General features: G+C 42.9%; 1 protein-coding gene across 1 annotated transcript in view; it reads left to right on the top strand.

Moving 5' to 3' along the window:
• The window catches only part of LOC139389260 (transmembrane protein 132C), a 215,902-nt gene that overhangs the window by 75,065 nt on the left and 124,132 nt on the right, over positions 1-16,705 (top strand). The window contains exon 3 of the mRNA XM_071135811.1: positions 14,799-14,942. Coding sequence (XP_070991912.1) covers positions 14,799-14,942 — 144 coding nt within the window. The remainder of the gene's footprint in view (positions 1-14,798; positions 14,943-16,705) is intronic.

Genomic DNA, 16,705 nt, shown 5'->3' with positions numbered 1-16,705 from the left:
GATAAAAATGTGTCGATCACAGGTGCATCCTGGACGGCCGGGTAATTTACATCAAAGCTGATGTGAGAGGGGGTTGGGTTCTGGACCACCCAGGGGCCTCTCTCTCTCTCTGTGTGTGTGTGTGTGTGTGTGTGTGTGTGTGTGTGTGTGTGTGCGTGCGTGCGTGCGTGTGTCTCTATCTCACTCTATCTCTGAGGACTCCTCCTCAATACTAGCAGCCCCACTGATTCACACTGGAGATTTGGCCGTCAGTCAGCCTCTCTCTTCATCTCAGCCCAATGTCTCTGCACAGTACATCTGTATTTAGTATTCCATTGGTGATGCAGCCAAAATTAGTGAGCATCACAGAAACATTTGTTTTTTTTAGAACAGTCACCTGACAGAATTTCCAGAGGAGCACGGCAGTCGATCCACCCACTCTAGACTTTGTTCCTCTCTTCCTTTCTTTCACTCAATCTCTTTTCTTCTCCTCCCACTCCTTCTCCATGTGAGTTTCAAAACAGGGTTTACATTGATTTATTCTCATCCACCAATTAAAAGCAATTTTGTGAGCATTAGAGTAAGCCATGCCGGGGGCCTTGTAACACAGCAGGCTGTTCATTACCTTACTGAGAGCTTGTGCGTACAGTGTGTGTGTGTGTGTGTGTGTGTGTGTGTGTGTGTGCGCGCCTGTGCATGTGCTTATGTCCGTGCCTGCTTTTCGTGCGTGTGCGTACGTGGGTGTGTGTATATCTGAGATTCCCATCACGTGCAGGGCATTAGTTATTTGTTCTCAGGCTAAATCCTCATGTTGTTGGAGCAGAGTCAGTAGCTCTGCTGCCACACAATACTTCACTTTTACAAACGCCCTGCCCCCGTGGGTGTGGAGGGGGAGGGGGCATTGGCCCTGGGAGGGGGCTGTATTAGGAGGAGGAGAGGAAGGCACTGGTGTAAATAACCTTGGGCTGTGACGGTTGTGAACATGGCCTGGACGCCACCAACAATACCAAGTGTCACAGCTCTTCCTCCCCACATAGCCTACTACCTGTTGACTTAGTAGCAGTGGCTTTGGCAGAGCTCTGACTGGTTCTATATATAGGCATGGAAGTGAATATTGATGGACCTCGCTCCATCCTTCATTAGCTTTCCTCTTTGCTCAGCAGCTGATCATCTTGTGGAACTGGAACATCATTTTCTCCAGGGAGCACATCTGGAGCTTTCAATATGCCTTCCATTTACAATCAATTTCCTCCAGATACAGAACTATTTATTCCACCTATTTTCAAAAATAAGAATGAACAAAAAAAAAGTGCAATGGAAGAAAAAGGGGAGAACAAGTATGAGTGTAAATCCGTCTCCTGCCGTAGGCGACGCCCCGGCATTATCTCCCTGTCACAGCTCAGTGGAGACCGTGTGTGTGTATGTTGAGGCTGAGAGGGGGTGTTGTGCTGTAAATGATAGGCATGTTTATCCTGCGCACACGTTCGCCTGCAGATTAGCCTGCGCCTTCTGTAGGAATCAGTGGAAATCCACACTTCTGTCCTCTCATGCAGCACAGCAGCCTCTCTCTTCCTATACTGAGCTGTTCTCTCTCTATCTATCTCTCTCTCTCTTTCTCCCTAAATCAGCTCCTCTCAAATAGGGTGACACTATTATGTCCTGGGACCTGGGAAGATACTGCCATATACAAGATAGAGGAGCAGTTGAACTAATCCTCTATGTAAATTAGTAACTGTACAAATCACGGCCTAACTGCCATCCAAGTCAACGACTTCCTTTTGGAGTAGTTGAGGCAAGGAGTTAGAGCCATCGAAGTTATGCACCCCGCCTCTCTCTCTCTCTCTCTCTCTCTCTCTCTCTCTCTCTCTCACCGACTGTTGTCAAAATCCAATTAGGAGACAATTTTGTGAGGAAACTACAGAACCGCACACCATGATAGCAGGCATATGAATTCTCAATATGGGTTTGTAATGCTTCCTTTTTGCACATAGCGTGTTGACACAGAGGGTGGTGTAATTGGCACATATATATGCATACACAACAATTTCCCCCTATCCTGTAAAGGCACTCAGGAGAACAGTGTCCCAACGTAATCTCTGCTGTGTAATTCTGAAACGAAACGCCAATGAAAAATGTCCCCTCTGTGCAACGGAATGGCCGACCACTGAGGCGATGTTGTAGACACTTGCAGTTCTTGGTATACAGTTGCAGTAGGCTACATATGCCAGGGAGCCACATGTTCACTGTTATGCGCCATAGTCATATTGGTTGCAGCCCTTTCTGTTTACTGAGTCACTTCAGGTCGTCTGCTGTTCCAGCCTGCCACGCCCCTGTCAGTGACACAAATACACGAGGCTGTATAATGGAATCAAATACTGACATGGGCGCAGGTGGGGAATTCCAAATGCTTTCTTATCATTCATGTTGACATTGTGATGGTTAAAATAGACACTAGATGAATAATTCATGGTAAGATGAAAAGTGGGGGCTGATGTGGCTCTGATAAAATGACTGTCCTGGAAGATATTTTGTTTACGCTGCTTTCCTAAGTTGTGGGTGATGTGCTGTTGACAGTATATTCCACCTTTCTGAGGCTAAGCTGTTTAATCATTATTATAGAAGTATGCAATTTGTGACAGAATGTTCGATTTTTTTGTCATCCTATTAACATTTATTATGACTAAAAACTGCTTACGAAATAACATTTCCAGCCGGTAGTTGCTGTTGTCTCTCATAGTATAGCAGCTGTTTCCCATCCCTGCTGAATGCAAGAGATGAGTGGCACAACAGATTGATTTAACTAGCAACGGAGTGCACAGCACTGCAAATACTCACACACACACACACACACACACACACACACACACACACACACACACACACACACACACACACATTGTGTCACAAGTCACACTGTGACTTATTGAGTTGTCAGATGGGAGAAGGCAGACCATACTGTTTATGTCACACCCCAGTGGCCCACAGAGAACTAACGAAGAGAACTGACCGGCTAGCATGCCCATGTAGTAAACTCACACAGATACAGTATATGTAAACACACATTACTGTAACATATGTGTGTTGAATGAGACATCGTTGCATTCCAGAAACCTACAGGCTCTGAATACCAAATATATGATTTACTAACATTGACTCAACTGGTCTCAGACAACCCTTAACAACAATGTAATGCTGAACGAAGCATCTGTCTTTGTGGGTCTCTTAGTGCCTGGTGTTTGTTCTGTTTAGTATCAAAATAGTAGAGTTGGTAAAACATCCAATTTCTTGTTGTGCATTGCAGTATAAAGATTTGTTAGATTTTTTATAAAGGTGTGTGTGTGTGTGTGTGTGTGTGTGTGTGTGTGTGTGTGTGTGTGTGTGTGTGTGTGTGTGTGTGTGTGTGTGTGTGTGTGTGTGTGTGTTACTAGCTGTCACTCATATGGCGAGGGGGTTGAAGCTCATTGGTTGAACTGAAATTGCTTGGGGGCTGGCCTGCGTGAGAGAAAATGTAGGGAAAATGGTGCAGCACAGCTTTCAGAATAACAGTTGCATTCAAACTAAGGATTTCGTGGATAATTGAGGTAAGACAGTAATGCTGCTCATAGATTATGCATGTGTGAACCACACATGATGTTGATGTTTTCCTTAGCTTTCTTATATCTCAAAGACAGAGTTCTAACACCTATGCCGGTCTTACACTACATGACTTTCAAAATCCTAACATCGGCGAGATAGGTAGTCCATCTAATGCTTTGAAGGTTAGCAGTAAAACCTTGAAATCACCCCTAGCCTTAACAGTAAGCCAGTGAAGAGATGCTAGCACTGGTAATATGACTGAAGTAGGCATAATCACAGATGACGATGACACATAATCACAGATGACGATGACACAGCCAATAGCGAGGAGGTCAGAGACCTGGCAGTGTGATGCCAGGACAACAACCTCTCCCTCAACATCAGTAAGACAAAGGAGCTGATCACGGACTACAGGAAAAAGAGGGCCAAGCATGCCCCCATTCACATCGACAGGGCCGCAGGTCAAGAGCTTCAAGTACGTCGGTTTCCACGTCACTAAGGATCTATCAACAACTCCTCTTCACCCTTAGGAGGCTGAAAGAATTTGGCATGGGCCCTCAGATCCTCAAAAGTTCTACAGCTGCATCTTCGACAGCTTTTTGACATCACATAACTGTATTGCATTGAAAGGCATGTGCACATTTGTGGATATTCCTTGCTAGTTTGTGGTTAGGTGCCCATTTATAGCAATTTCTTGGTCATCAAACAGAGTTCGTACGGTCATGAAAATCCTGGAAAAGTCATGGTGTATGAATCACCTGTGTGTGTGCCAGTGCGAGGGGGGGCAATGAGGAGGGAGAGACCGCTATAGGTAGCCTATAATTAATAAGAGACAACAGACTAACTACATAGCCAATTCAAAACATATTCTGTATAGCCTGGCTAGCTATCTCAGTAGTTAACTCTTCAGCTATTAGCATGTATTCATTTCATAATTTCACGTCTGATGTCCTAAAAGACGTTTCACCTGCACTCATTACCGCAAATGTCCGCAGTTGATAAATGGGTGCGTTATTTGTTGTAAACCACCTCTCAAGTGCTCGCATAGATTTGACACTGTTGGAGAGCTGGGAATCCCCTTTATTCAACATTGGCCAATGTTAACATAAAAAATAATTGACAAATAACTCACATACTGTCTATAGATCTCCCCTGGAACCTGAATATTTTAGCCTCACAAGGTTAAAGAGAAACGTGTCTTTGTTAGTTATCTTGCTTTGAAGAAGCCTACCTTAGCCACCTGATCCATGATTCATTCAATGACGGAATTATTTTATAAAGACGTAAAAAGTATTTGGTTGTAATTGTAATGTTGCAATGTTTTATAGGCTACTAAGGATGGCCAACCCCCCCCCCCCCCCCAGGAGAGCCTTAAAGGGGCAGTATTGTATTTTGAGACAGGCTTGAATTTGCGAAGAAGCTAATAGGCAGAGGATAGCCTACATTTTTGTCTGCTTCTATGGTAATAATAGTGATGATAATCAGTGGATATTTTAGCATGTGAATCTTGGTAGGGCAAACGCATGCCAGCGAAACCACAACACAAAACTAAATAATATATTTAATGCACTATAACGGTGACAAGCGGTGCCCACAAACTGTTAGTGCCTACATGAAGCTTTCCCGACAACAGACCTTTCCGTTCAGCACCATGGAGTGAATCCTTACCACCGCTACACATGGCTACCAGTGGAGCCTCATCTAGCAGCAAATCAGTTCATTCAGCCTACTTTTCTGCCTTTTAAAAACCATAGCTGATATTGCTGACTTGTTTAAATAAATATGGTTTCCACTGACTCATTGTGGATTTGTGTAACTTGATAAGAACTGCATTCTCCTTCAGTAATAACGAACGCCGACATGAGTTTTGACTTCTGGACCACACACAAACATTATTACATTTATGTTCAGTAAATTCATCATGTTTGTTCTTATATCATTACCACTTAGCTCGAGGTATAAGCAAGTGCAAGCAAGCCGATCTGCGATGAAGTAGGCCTATTTGTTCAGCATTTCCGAAAAGGACAGCGACAGAAATTCAGATAAATGTTAGTTCAGATCATTTCAGCAAGATGTTGAGACCTTAACTTTATTCTTCTTTAAGTCGCGTCACAGAGAGAGAGAGAGAAAGAGAGAGACGCGGACTCGACAGCCTACCATTTGAAGTATTTTATTATGTGGTCTAATAAGGAAGGAAAATACAATAGCAAGTATCCACTTTTATAAACAATATACCGACACACAAACAGGGCATTGTGCAAACAAAACAACCCTTGCAATATGAACTGGAATTACAAGGGTCTGTTACTGAACTTTTTGTTTAACAAAAAATTGGAATAGACATTCACTGGCAAACATGGTTACAGACCCCAAAACATTATATAGTATCCCATCTTCTGAAAGAAAGCACATTAACTAATTATAATGCACAAGGTAAGCAAAACAATGAAATACATCATTCTACCATTGCCTAAAATGAGGAATAAGATACTAATGAGATAGACCTATATAAGCAATATAACAATGGAGATGTACAAACTAACTATGGCATAACGGAACGACGAGGGGATAAGAGGCAAGCCGTCATTTCGATTAAGACATGAGCGAGCTGAGAAGGACGTAGCCTACATGCCTATTCGTTAAGCATTTTTGGTATGGACAGCGGCATAATTCAGAACATGGGCCGTTCTTACAGTGTTCTCCCTGTATGTCAAGTCAGAACAGTAGGATAAATAACGGTGACACGTAAGCAGACAATGAAAGCTCTTACAATATTTGATGATGATGTTTCTCTAAAACAGGCTATAGGCTACATGCACACCACCAAGTCAGAACAGTAGGGGAAGGGGAAGAGGGACCAAATTCTTAGGGTGAGACACATAGGCTACTAACAGCTTACTACATAACATACACATACTGCACAACATACACATACTACACAACATACATGTACTACACAACATACACTTACTACACAACATACACGTACTACATAACATACACATACTACATAACATACACGTACTACATAACATACACTTACTACACAACATACACATACTACATAACATACACGTACTACACAACATAGCTTACACTTAGTGTTACTTTCTTAGCTACAGTATCACCCTGGCATATTACATCACATATGCAGCAGCAAGACATATTTCTGGACTCACCGTTGTTGTGCAGGAAGGTGGCGCGGCGGTCCTTCTTGTGGGCAAACCTCTCAATTTCTTTTTCATTAATGTCTGGAATTCTCTGGATAAATTCATGCTGGATTGAAATGGCCAATGCATTCAACCTTTTCTGGCCCATGGTGTTGTGTGTGTGAAGTTTTTTTAAATCCTTTTAAGGCTGTTTGTTTTGGATTATGCTCGATGTACACTTAAAGACGTTGGTTGTCATAATGCCGTTGTGGTCTGTAATCACCTTCACGCATGGTCACAAAAACGCACCTTAAAATGCCTGGGCAGGAGTCGACCAACTCGTCATGGCCTCGCAGTGCTGTCTCACAATTGCCACACAATATGCTATAATTCTGGCAAGCACTTACCTATTCTCCTCCATTTGTTGGTTGTGAAGGTCATGGCTCATCTACAGTATATGTGGTGTCTAGTTGAGCTACAATGTTTGATTTCCCCAGTATAATGCCTTTGTAGCCTGTAATCTCCTTCACGCATGGTCTCAAAAATACATCTGAAAATGCCTGGGCAGGATTCGGCCGACTCGTCACGGCCCTGCAGTGCTGTCTCACAATTACCACAAAATTTAATGAATGCTATAATTCTGGCAAGCACGTACCTATTCTCCTCCGTTTGTTGGTTGTGAAGGTCATGGCTCGTCTACAGTATGTGCAGTGTCTGGTGAGCCACAATGTTTAATTTCCCTCAGTAACAGCATTGTCTACAGGTGATGCACTATTGTCATGTTTTGAGACCCTTTCAGACAGATGTTTTACATCCTTAAACCTAGACTTGGACCACACACCCTCTCCATTGAATAGCAGACAGGGGAAGCAAAATAGTGATTGGTTTGCGACTCGCAGTTAGCCACTGCTGTCTTCCGTGATTGGCACAAGGTTCTGATTTACGACTTGTTGTGTAATGTTAATGTCCAATGGCCGATGAGCACCAAGACGTTTTATCTCTAATTTCTCTTCATATGACAAGGTTTGAAAAAGATTTGACAATAGATTGTCGACGTGGTTCATGATCATGACTGCTTATCTAGCTAGCTAGCTTGCTAGCTAAGATTTTGAAAGTATGATGTTAACCTGATCAGTTCAATCAAAGCTACAGGAAATATAATGTGATTTGACTCTGCTGTCCCGTGATGCCGACCTTACTCTGTCTCCCTCCCTTCTGAGTTGCCTCATTCCCCCCACATTGTGTGTGTTGGATGGGCTTGACAAAGGGAACAGTGAAACATGGCCTCTTGCATGCAGCGCCTAGCCTGGTGTTGGACGATGCAGATGGGTGTCAGCAGGGTAATGGAGGGAAACAGAGTGCTATCCCTGTCCTCTCCACCGGCCCATGCTGCATCCTGGAGCCAGGCAGACCGGAGAGAGGCGAGCAGAGGGAGAGGGGAGCAAGAGACGCCCAGGCGCATGCAGGGGACTGCCGGCTGGGGACTACCACTGTCGCTCAGCGTCTAACTTATTGGATTTCCTCTGAAGATGTTTGTTTCCTTCACTGTCTCACTGAGGGACAGTGCTCCATTTCTAGTTATCTCATCATTATTTATTGAGGGAAACGCTAAGGAGTCCAAGTGTGGCTTCTGCAAGCAATCAGTGAGGAGGGATAGGGGGTAGGAGAGGGGGTTGGCTGGTGGTGGGGGAGGCCTGATGTTATTCCTCTGCACCCATTGAAAGAATCATGATGAGCTGAAATGGTGTTAGAATTGAGAATGGACTGCACTAGCAGCTTTTTGATTGCAGTGTCCATTTTGCTATGGTTAGCTCCATATTGTTTCCGACTTAGGCAATAAAGAGGAACTTACAACTTTCATTATAGATGCTGACAGCTTTGTGAAGTAGCATATTGTCTCTACCATGCAGTATTAGAGAGCAACTTATTGTTCATGAAGTATTGTCAGTTTTAAACATTTAAAAACATATACATGACGTTTCCTCTGTACATGTTGTTGTGGGTATTGCATTTTCTTTATTAATTTGTTACCATTTATTATTTGATATTCAGGACATTCAATCTGGCACGTAGCTCAATAAGTTCATAGAAAATCTATTCTACAATGGATTGGAGCCCACAAGTATGGATATACATAATACGCCTCCACCTTTCACTTCTGTGAAGTTTCAGCTCACAGCTTTACTTTGTTGAGAGCAACACACGGTTGCTGCATTCTATTCTGTGAGTCTCAGATTGGCCCTTGACTTCACTCACTATTCGGGTGCTGATTCCCAATAGTACAGTGTGTGATACTGCATTCATTAGAGTTCCTTTGTGAGATGGAGATGTACAAGGAGATCTCTAAAAGGACATATGAAACACTTCTTTTCACAGCTGTCCCCTCTGTCTGTATGCTGTTTTTTTGGCGAATCAGCTGAGCTTCTTTCAATTATGTAAGTATAGCATTTTCAAGAGTCCAGAGTGTATTGTTGAGGCACGAAGGCCACAATTGTTTTTACTTTTCATGTTTCATAAGAACTTTAGAATAGTTGTACTAGCAATGACTTTCAGCACCATGGCAATCGCACTCTCTCCCTCACAATGTAATAGTACATCATTGTCAGTAAGGCTAAGGTGTAACACCTCATGAGTCTCTCAGGAGTTGTTTTCGTATTCATAGTCTATGTGTATGTTATGAGTATTCAGCTGTGAACTGGACTACCTCCCTCGCTGAAACATACATGAAACGCATGTTTTCTATAATTGTGTTATAAATGCAATTATGCCCGTTTAAAAGTTTTGAAAAGTTGAAAAGCTACAGTATTTGAAACAGTATATCCACATGGGGTGTTAGATGACCAACATTAGAGGAACTCTGATGGGCCTACAGAGCTGCAGGAAGTTCCTCCACTACAGATGCAGAAAATGTAAAACTTGTAGTGTATTCAAGAAAGGCTTCTGAAGTTTGTAATTTTGACTTGATTTTCCCGTACGAAAATGTATCAACCCCTAAAAAATGTCCATTAATTATAATCCACAGAGTAATTCACATTTCCTGTTGCTGCAGGATTATTTTCCTGTTGTAACAGACTGGTTCAAATTAAGATCCTATATCTGTAACTGGATGCAAGGCCAGTCTCTGCCTCCTCTGGGAGAAACAGAGAGAGAAACAGAGAGAGAGAGAGACAGACAGACAGACAGACAGACAGAGAGACCTTGGAACGTACCTCTATAGTGTATTAAGCATCTCTAAAATGTGTGTGAGGCGAATGCCACATTAGATGAACATGTTTACCTGAAATATTAGCTTAATTAATTCAAATTGAGCATTCAGTGGGTACAGCATTCAGTGGGTTTGCTTCATCTTAAGCTTTCAAGTATAACATGATGTTCGACTCTCTTTTTCATATGGTCCTGTCACATTAGGCTTATCTGTGTGGGCTTCACTGTTTTACATCCAAAGGGAGCCTGATGCCCACACGAACATCCAAGAGAACAAACCAGCTGGTCAAGAGACCTCAAATTTCTAGAAAGTAACACGCAGCCATGCATTCTGAGTGAGCATTAGCCCTGGAGTGCATCCCCAATCCTGTAGAGAGTGGAAGCACACCATAGCATCTGTGCTGCTGTCTTATTACGGATCCCCCGCTCCAATCATTGTTCCTGTCACATGCTAATAAGATTTCACATCAAAGTATTCCTTTTGACTGGCCAGTGAGGGTCTTGTCATTGCATATGTGTCTGGTGATATAATATGTTTCTTACTGCTGTTGTGGTAGTGGGCAGCTGCTATACTAGACAGGGTCTCAAGGCACAAAGGATCAGTAAAATAGGGTTATTATGGTCAAAACTCACTTTAATCTGACAACAAAGTCTCGCCAATGCCACTACATTATCAGTCTCCTATAGACATATCCTGTTTGCTGCTTTCTCTACAGTCTCTCACTTCTGCAGGTCTTTGGGCTGGGTCTGGTCCCTCCCTTGTTTGAGAATCAGCCTTATTTATTTATTTTTGTACATTTTATCCCTTTTTCTCTCCCCAATTTTGTGATATCCAATTGGTAGTTACAGTCTTGGCCCAATGCTGCAACTTCTGTACAGACTCGGGAGAGGCAAAGGACGAGAGCCATACGTCCTCCGAAACACAACCCCACAAAGCCACACTGCTTCTTGACACACTACTCGCTTAACCCAGAAGCCAATGTGTCGGAGTAAACACTGTACAGCTGGCGACCACAGTCAGCGTGCATGCACCCGGCCGCCACAAGGAGTCACTAGAGCGCGATGGGACAAGGACATCCCGGTCGGCCAAACCCTCCCCTAACCCCGACGGCGCTGGGCCAATTGTGTGCCGCCTCATGGGTCTCCCGGTCGCGGCTGGCTGCGACACAGCCTGGGATTGAACCCGGATCTGTAGTGACGCCTCTAGTACTGTGATGCAGTGCCTTAGACCACCGTGCCACTCGGGAGGCGAATCAGCCTTATTTAAAGGGAAATTTAACAAAATAATATGTTGATATTTTTTTCATTAGTCCACTGTTGATACAGTCCTAAATTGTTTTGCATGTCAGCAATCAAGTGTTGGACGGTGTTGGAATGTGTGCGGTATTGGGAAGGTGTGTGATGTTTGGAAGGTGTGTGGTGTTGGGAAGGTTTGTGGTGTTGGGAAGGTGTATGGTGTTGGGAAGGTTTGTGGTGTTGGGAAGGTTTGTGGTGTTGGGAAGGTTTGTGGTGTTGGGAAGGTTTGTGGTGTTGGGAGGGTGTGTGGTATTGGTAAGGTTTGTGGTTTTGGGAGGGTGTGTGGTGTTGGACGGTGTTAGAAGGTGTGTGGTGTTGGACGTGTTGGAAGGTGTGTGGTGTTGGAAGGTGTGCGGTGTTGCGAAGGTGTGTGGTGTTCCGAAGGTGTGTGGTGTTAGACGGTGTTGGAAGATGTGTGGTGTTGGACGGTGTTGGAATGTGTGCAGTATTGGGAATGTTTGTGGTGTTGGGAAGGTTTGTGGTGTTGGGAGGATGTGTGGTGTTGGAAGGTGTGTGCTGTTGGGGAGGTGTGTGGTGTTGGGGAGGTGTGTGGTGTTGGGGAGGTGTGTGGTGTGTGGTGTTGGGAAGGTGTGTGGTGTTGGGGAGGTGTGTGGTGTTGGGGAGGTGTGTAGTGTTGGAAGGTTTTTGGTGTTGGGGAGGTGTGTGGTGTTGGGGAGGTGTGTGGTGTTGGGAGGGTGTGGGTGGTTGTTCCTGACTGCACTACACTGCCTCAGCCTTATTCATAATGTAAAGAAAGGCAATCTTTTTAATTTCTTGCCCTCATTTTCCCCTTTTAAACTACACTGCTCTATGTGCAGTGAATGCACTAAAGACAGAGCTTTTCAATTGCAGATTTTCCCTTTAAACGTAATCACTGTTTCTCTTGTGCCAAGGACATTGACTACTGTAATTTGCTACAGTCACTGAACATCTTTCATTCTGGCCTTTATGGATTCAGAAATTTTCGACACGCACCCAAAGTTTATTTCTCTCAAATTTTGTGCACACATTTCTTTACATCCCTGTTTGTGAGTAGTTCTCCTTTGCCAATATAAACCATCCACCTGACAGGTGTGGCATATCAAAAAGCTGATTAAAGAGCATGATCATTACACAGGTGTACCATGTGCTGGGGACAATAAAAGGCCACTCTAAAATGTGCAGTTTTGTCACACAACACAATGCCACAGATGTCTCAAGTTTTTAGGGAGTGTGCAGTTGTGATGCTGACTGCAGGAATATCCAAAGGATCTGTTGCCACACACCTGGTTCCCATTATTTCCCCTGATTACTATGTTATATATGTGCCCTCTGTTCCCTCTGTCTTTGTTGGTTATTGTTCCCATGTGTGGTGGTCGTGTGAGTACCTATGCGTTGGCTGCGTGTTTTTGTATACGTGTTTGTTTTGGGTGTATTAAAAAAAACTATTGTGTATTCCTGTACCTGTCTCCAAATCCTTTATACCAGTGTGACAATTCATTGTTTCTTTATTTTTACTATTTTCTACAATGTATAATAGTGAAGACATCAAAACTATGAAATAGCACATATGGAATCATGTAGTAACCAAAAAAGTGTGAAACAAATCAAAATATATTTTATATTTGAGATTCTTCAAAGTAATCACCCTTAGACTTGATGACAGCTTTGCAGCCTCTTGGCATTCTCTCAACTGACTTCACCTGGAATGCTTTTCCAACAGTCTGGAAGGAGTTCCCACATATGTAGAGCACTTGTGGGCTGCTTTTCCTTCACTCTCCGGTCCAACTCATCCCAAACCATCTCAATTGGGTTAGGGTCAGGTGATTCTGGAGGCCAGGTCATCTGATGCAGCACTCCATCAGTCTCCTTCATGGCAAATAGCCCTTACACAGCCTGGAGGTGTTGAAAAACAAATTATAGTCCCAAGAAGCGCAACCCAGATGGGATGGCGTATTGCTACAGAATGCTGTGGTAGCCATGCTGGTTAAGTGTGCCTTATTCTAAATAAATCAGTGTCACCAACAAAGCACCATCACACCACCTCCATGCTTCACAGTAGGAACCGCACATGCGGAGAGCATCCATTCACCTACTCTGCATCTTACAAAGACAGTGGTTGGAGCCAAACATCACACCAAAGGACAGATTTCCACAGGTCTAATATCCGTTGCTCATGTTTCTTGGCCCAAGCAAGTCTCTTCTTATTGGTGTCCTTTTAGTAGTGTTTTTTTTTTGCAGCAATTCGACCATGAAGGACTGATTCACGTAGTCTCCTCTGAACAGTTGATGTTGAGATGTCTGTTACTTGAACTCTGTGAAGCATTTATTTGGGCTGCAATTTCTGAGGCTGGTAAATCTAATGAACATATCCTCTGCAGTAGAGGTAACTCTGGGTCTTCCTTTCCTGTGGCGGTCTTCATGAGAGCCAGGTTCATCGTAGAGCTTGATGGTTTTTGCGACTGCACTTGAAGAAACTTTGAAAGTTCTTGAAATTTTCCGGATTGACTGACCTTCATGTCTTAAAGTCTGATGGACTGTCATTTCTCTTTGCTTATTTGAGCTGTTCTTGTCATAATATGGACTTGGTCTTTTATCAAGTCCGTATTGGTCTTTTACCAAATATCTTCTGTATACCACCCCTACCTTGTCACAACACAACTGATTGACTTAAATGCATTAAGAAGGAAATAAATTCCACTATTTCACTTTTAACAAGGCACACCTGTTAATTGAAATGCATTCCAGGTGACTACCTCATGGAGCTGGTTGAGAGAATGCCAAGAGTGTGCACAGCTGTCATGAAGTGTGGCTAATTTGAAGAATCTCAAACATAAATTATATTTTGATTTAGTTACTACATGATTGCATATGTCTCATTTCATTATTTTGATGTCTTTACTATTATTCTACAAATAAAGAGAACTCCAAACTTTTGACTAGTACTGTATATATATATTTTTGAGATGGAAAAACACTTAAAAATTACTAAAACCAGATATAAAATATGTAGAAAAGATAATGGATCTATATATTTTTCTATAATATAATCTTTGACAACTAACAATCACCAAAATAAAAGCTACACAGTCTGGGGGAATTGAAAATGTATTTAGTATACATTTTGCTATTGTGTTTGAGCAAAATAACACAGGATTAGCCATGATAAAATGCATAGAATTGTACGATATTGGCTTAAAAACTGCAAAATATTCTCATCTCCATGGCAGAATATGTAAAATCACTTGAAATTTGCTTTAAAACTGCAAACATTTAACACATCTCCATGAAAACGCCCCCTGCCATGCCCACAACCTAAGCCCCTTTCTGATTAAGAAAAAACCCTGTTATAGGAATAAAATAAGATAGATGAGACACATATTGAGAAAAAGGAATTTGAAACCATCTGATCCTGTTTTGTGTATTTCTATAGTGAAGACGTCATGGTCTGTTTGGCCTCAGCTGTTTGAAGCAGGTTCAGATGGATGCATTCAATGATTCAATACCTGAAAGATCTGTTTGATATAGCCACATGTTTAACCAACCCATGCTGCACTGCTATCTATCACTCTCTTGTCCTGAGCCTATGTGTGTGTGTTGTTTCTACTTCCCTAGGGTCAAATTGAAAGAGGGCATGGCGTTTCTGGGTGCCCGGCCCAGCAACCCCACCCTGTGGATGGTGAGCCAGGATGTGAGGAGCGAGGGGCACAGGGTGGTCACCCTCCATTGCCGCAGGAAAGAGTCCAGCTACGGACAAAGGTCAGTTAGCAATACTGGATCTCCAAACTGTGTCCTATTGGACATCACTGGTATACTGTACGCACAACCATCTACGACCTTCCCACAACCATCTACAACCTTCCCCTGAAGGACCGCTGCCTTATAACTATTGACTCCAATATATATATATATTTTTTAATTGATCCTTTATTTTACCAGGTAAGTTGACTGATAACACGTTCTCATTTGCAGCAACGACCTGGGGAATAGTTACAGGGGAGAGGAGGGGGATGAATGAGCCAATTGTAAACTGTAAATATCACAGTGTTGGCTGGAGTGAAGCATAATCTCTGGGGTTGTTCCTCCAGCAAGGAAGAGGTTAACAGCCCATCTCCAGCTCTCTTTTGATTAGCATATTCATTTCCCCAACTGAAATAGCCTTCAAGTTGTTTTGGTCATTTCCTATCTGTATTACGTACTTAAATTAATCTAGTAAATAGGAAACGGATTCCCGGGATGCGAAAAAGGTTGCTGCTTGTGTTAATTAAGTTCTGATCCAGGCCCTTTGTGTGTCCTAATGGTTTTCTTCCATGGATCAGGAAGTTGGGTTAATAAATCTAACTTTCTAGTGACAGGTGTAATTTTACGGATTAGAGAATGATTGGGAGGTTGGAAAGCTCTGCGTATTAAGTCCATCAGCATCATTCCACTGACTACTTACTTTTAAAGAAAATACAAGACTTAAGAGTTTGACTTTGTGAAATTCAATTCAAAGTATGCCCTGAGGCTGTTTGAGTTTAGCCTTTTAAATGTACTTGTGTAATTCTGTTTCATTTTGAAGTGTTCTTTTTTGAAGTGTTGTATAAAACAAATCCTAAAAATGTTATATTAGGGCAGTAACCCTTGGTTACTTTGGTTAGTCCAATGGAGAGAGCTCAAAGGAGGTGAAGAGGGATCGCTATTCCAACCTCGAGGAGTCTAGAGACTTTGAATGTTCAGGCCTGTTGTATAATCATCTTGAGAGTTACCCCTCCCTACATGGTCCTGAGAAGTACTACAACACTGACTAGCAACACTGACTAGCAAGTTGTGTACACACATGTCAATCTCATTCCACGGAGGGCTGAGTGTCTGAGGGTTTTTGCTCCTCCCTTGTACTTGATTGATGAATTTAGGTCACTAATTAGTAAAGAACTCCCCTCACCTGGTTGTGTAGGGCTTAATTGAAAGGAAAAAACGAAAACCCGCAGCGCAGTGAGAACACTCTCAGCGCTCTGTCTCAGCAACACCACCATGGGCTGAGTGTCTCTCACATGAGTGCGTAGTTAAATCTGTTTTTATTGATTTAAGTGAGGGAGTCAGAGACAAGAGCGAGCATATTCTGTCTAATCCCTGGCTATCCTGTCGGGCTGTGTCGGGTGGACTCCTTCTCCCTAATCCCCCAGCTGTCCAAGTCACCCCATAAAGAAGCCCTAAGAAGCCCAGCCGTGGCTATAACATACAACAATGATACATTTTTCTGTATTGTCCCTCAACCCCTCCACCCCCCTGCCCACTCCCAGTCTTTTCACTGGAGCCCCTTTGGAGGGATTAGACAAAGCCATCTCATTTTTTGAGCTGTCATCCAATTTCTCAGGCTCACACTGACTGTAATGTTTCTTCTCCGTTTCTCCCTCCCCTGTTCTCTCTTTTCCTCCATCCACAATGAGTGGATGTGAGTACTGCAGGTCAATCTCCAGTTCTTTTACCAGTGGGAATTTGATTACCCACGTTATTACCTGTTTACTAGCACCTTTAACCTT

The sequence above is a fragment of the Oncorhynchus clarkii genome, chromosome 30 (assembly GCF_045791955.1).
Source record: "Oncorhynchus clarkii lewisi isolate Uvic-CL-2024 chromosome 30, UVic_Ocla_1.0, whole genome shotgun sequence".
In the NCBI taxonomy this organism is placed as follows: Eukaryota; Metazoa; Chordata; class Actinopteri; order Salmoniformes; family Salmonidae; genus Oncorhynchus; species Oncorhynchus clarkii.
Note: the sequence above shows the minus strand (reverse complement) of the source record. Positions and strands in the feature narration are given on the sequence as shown.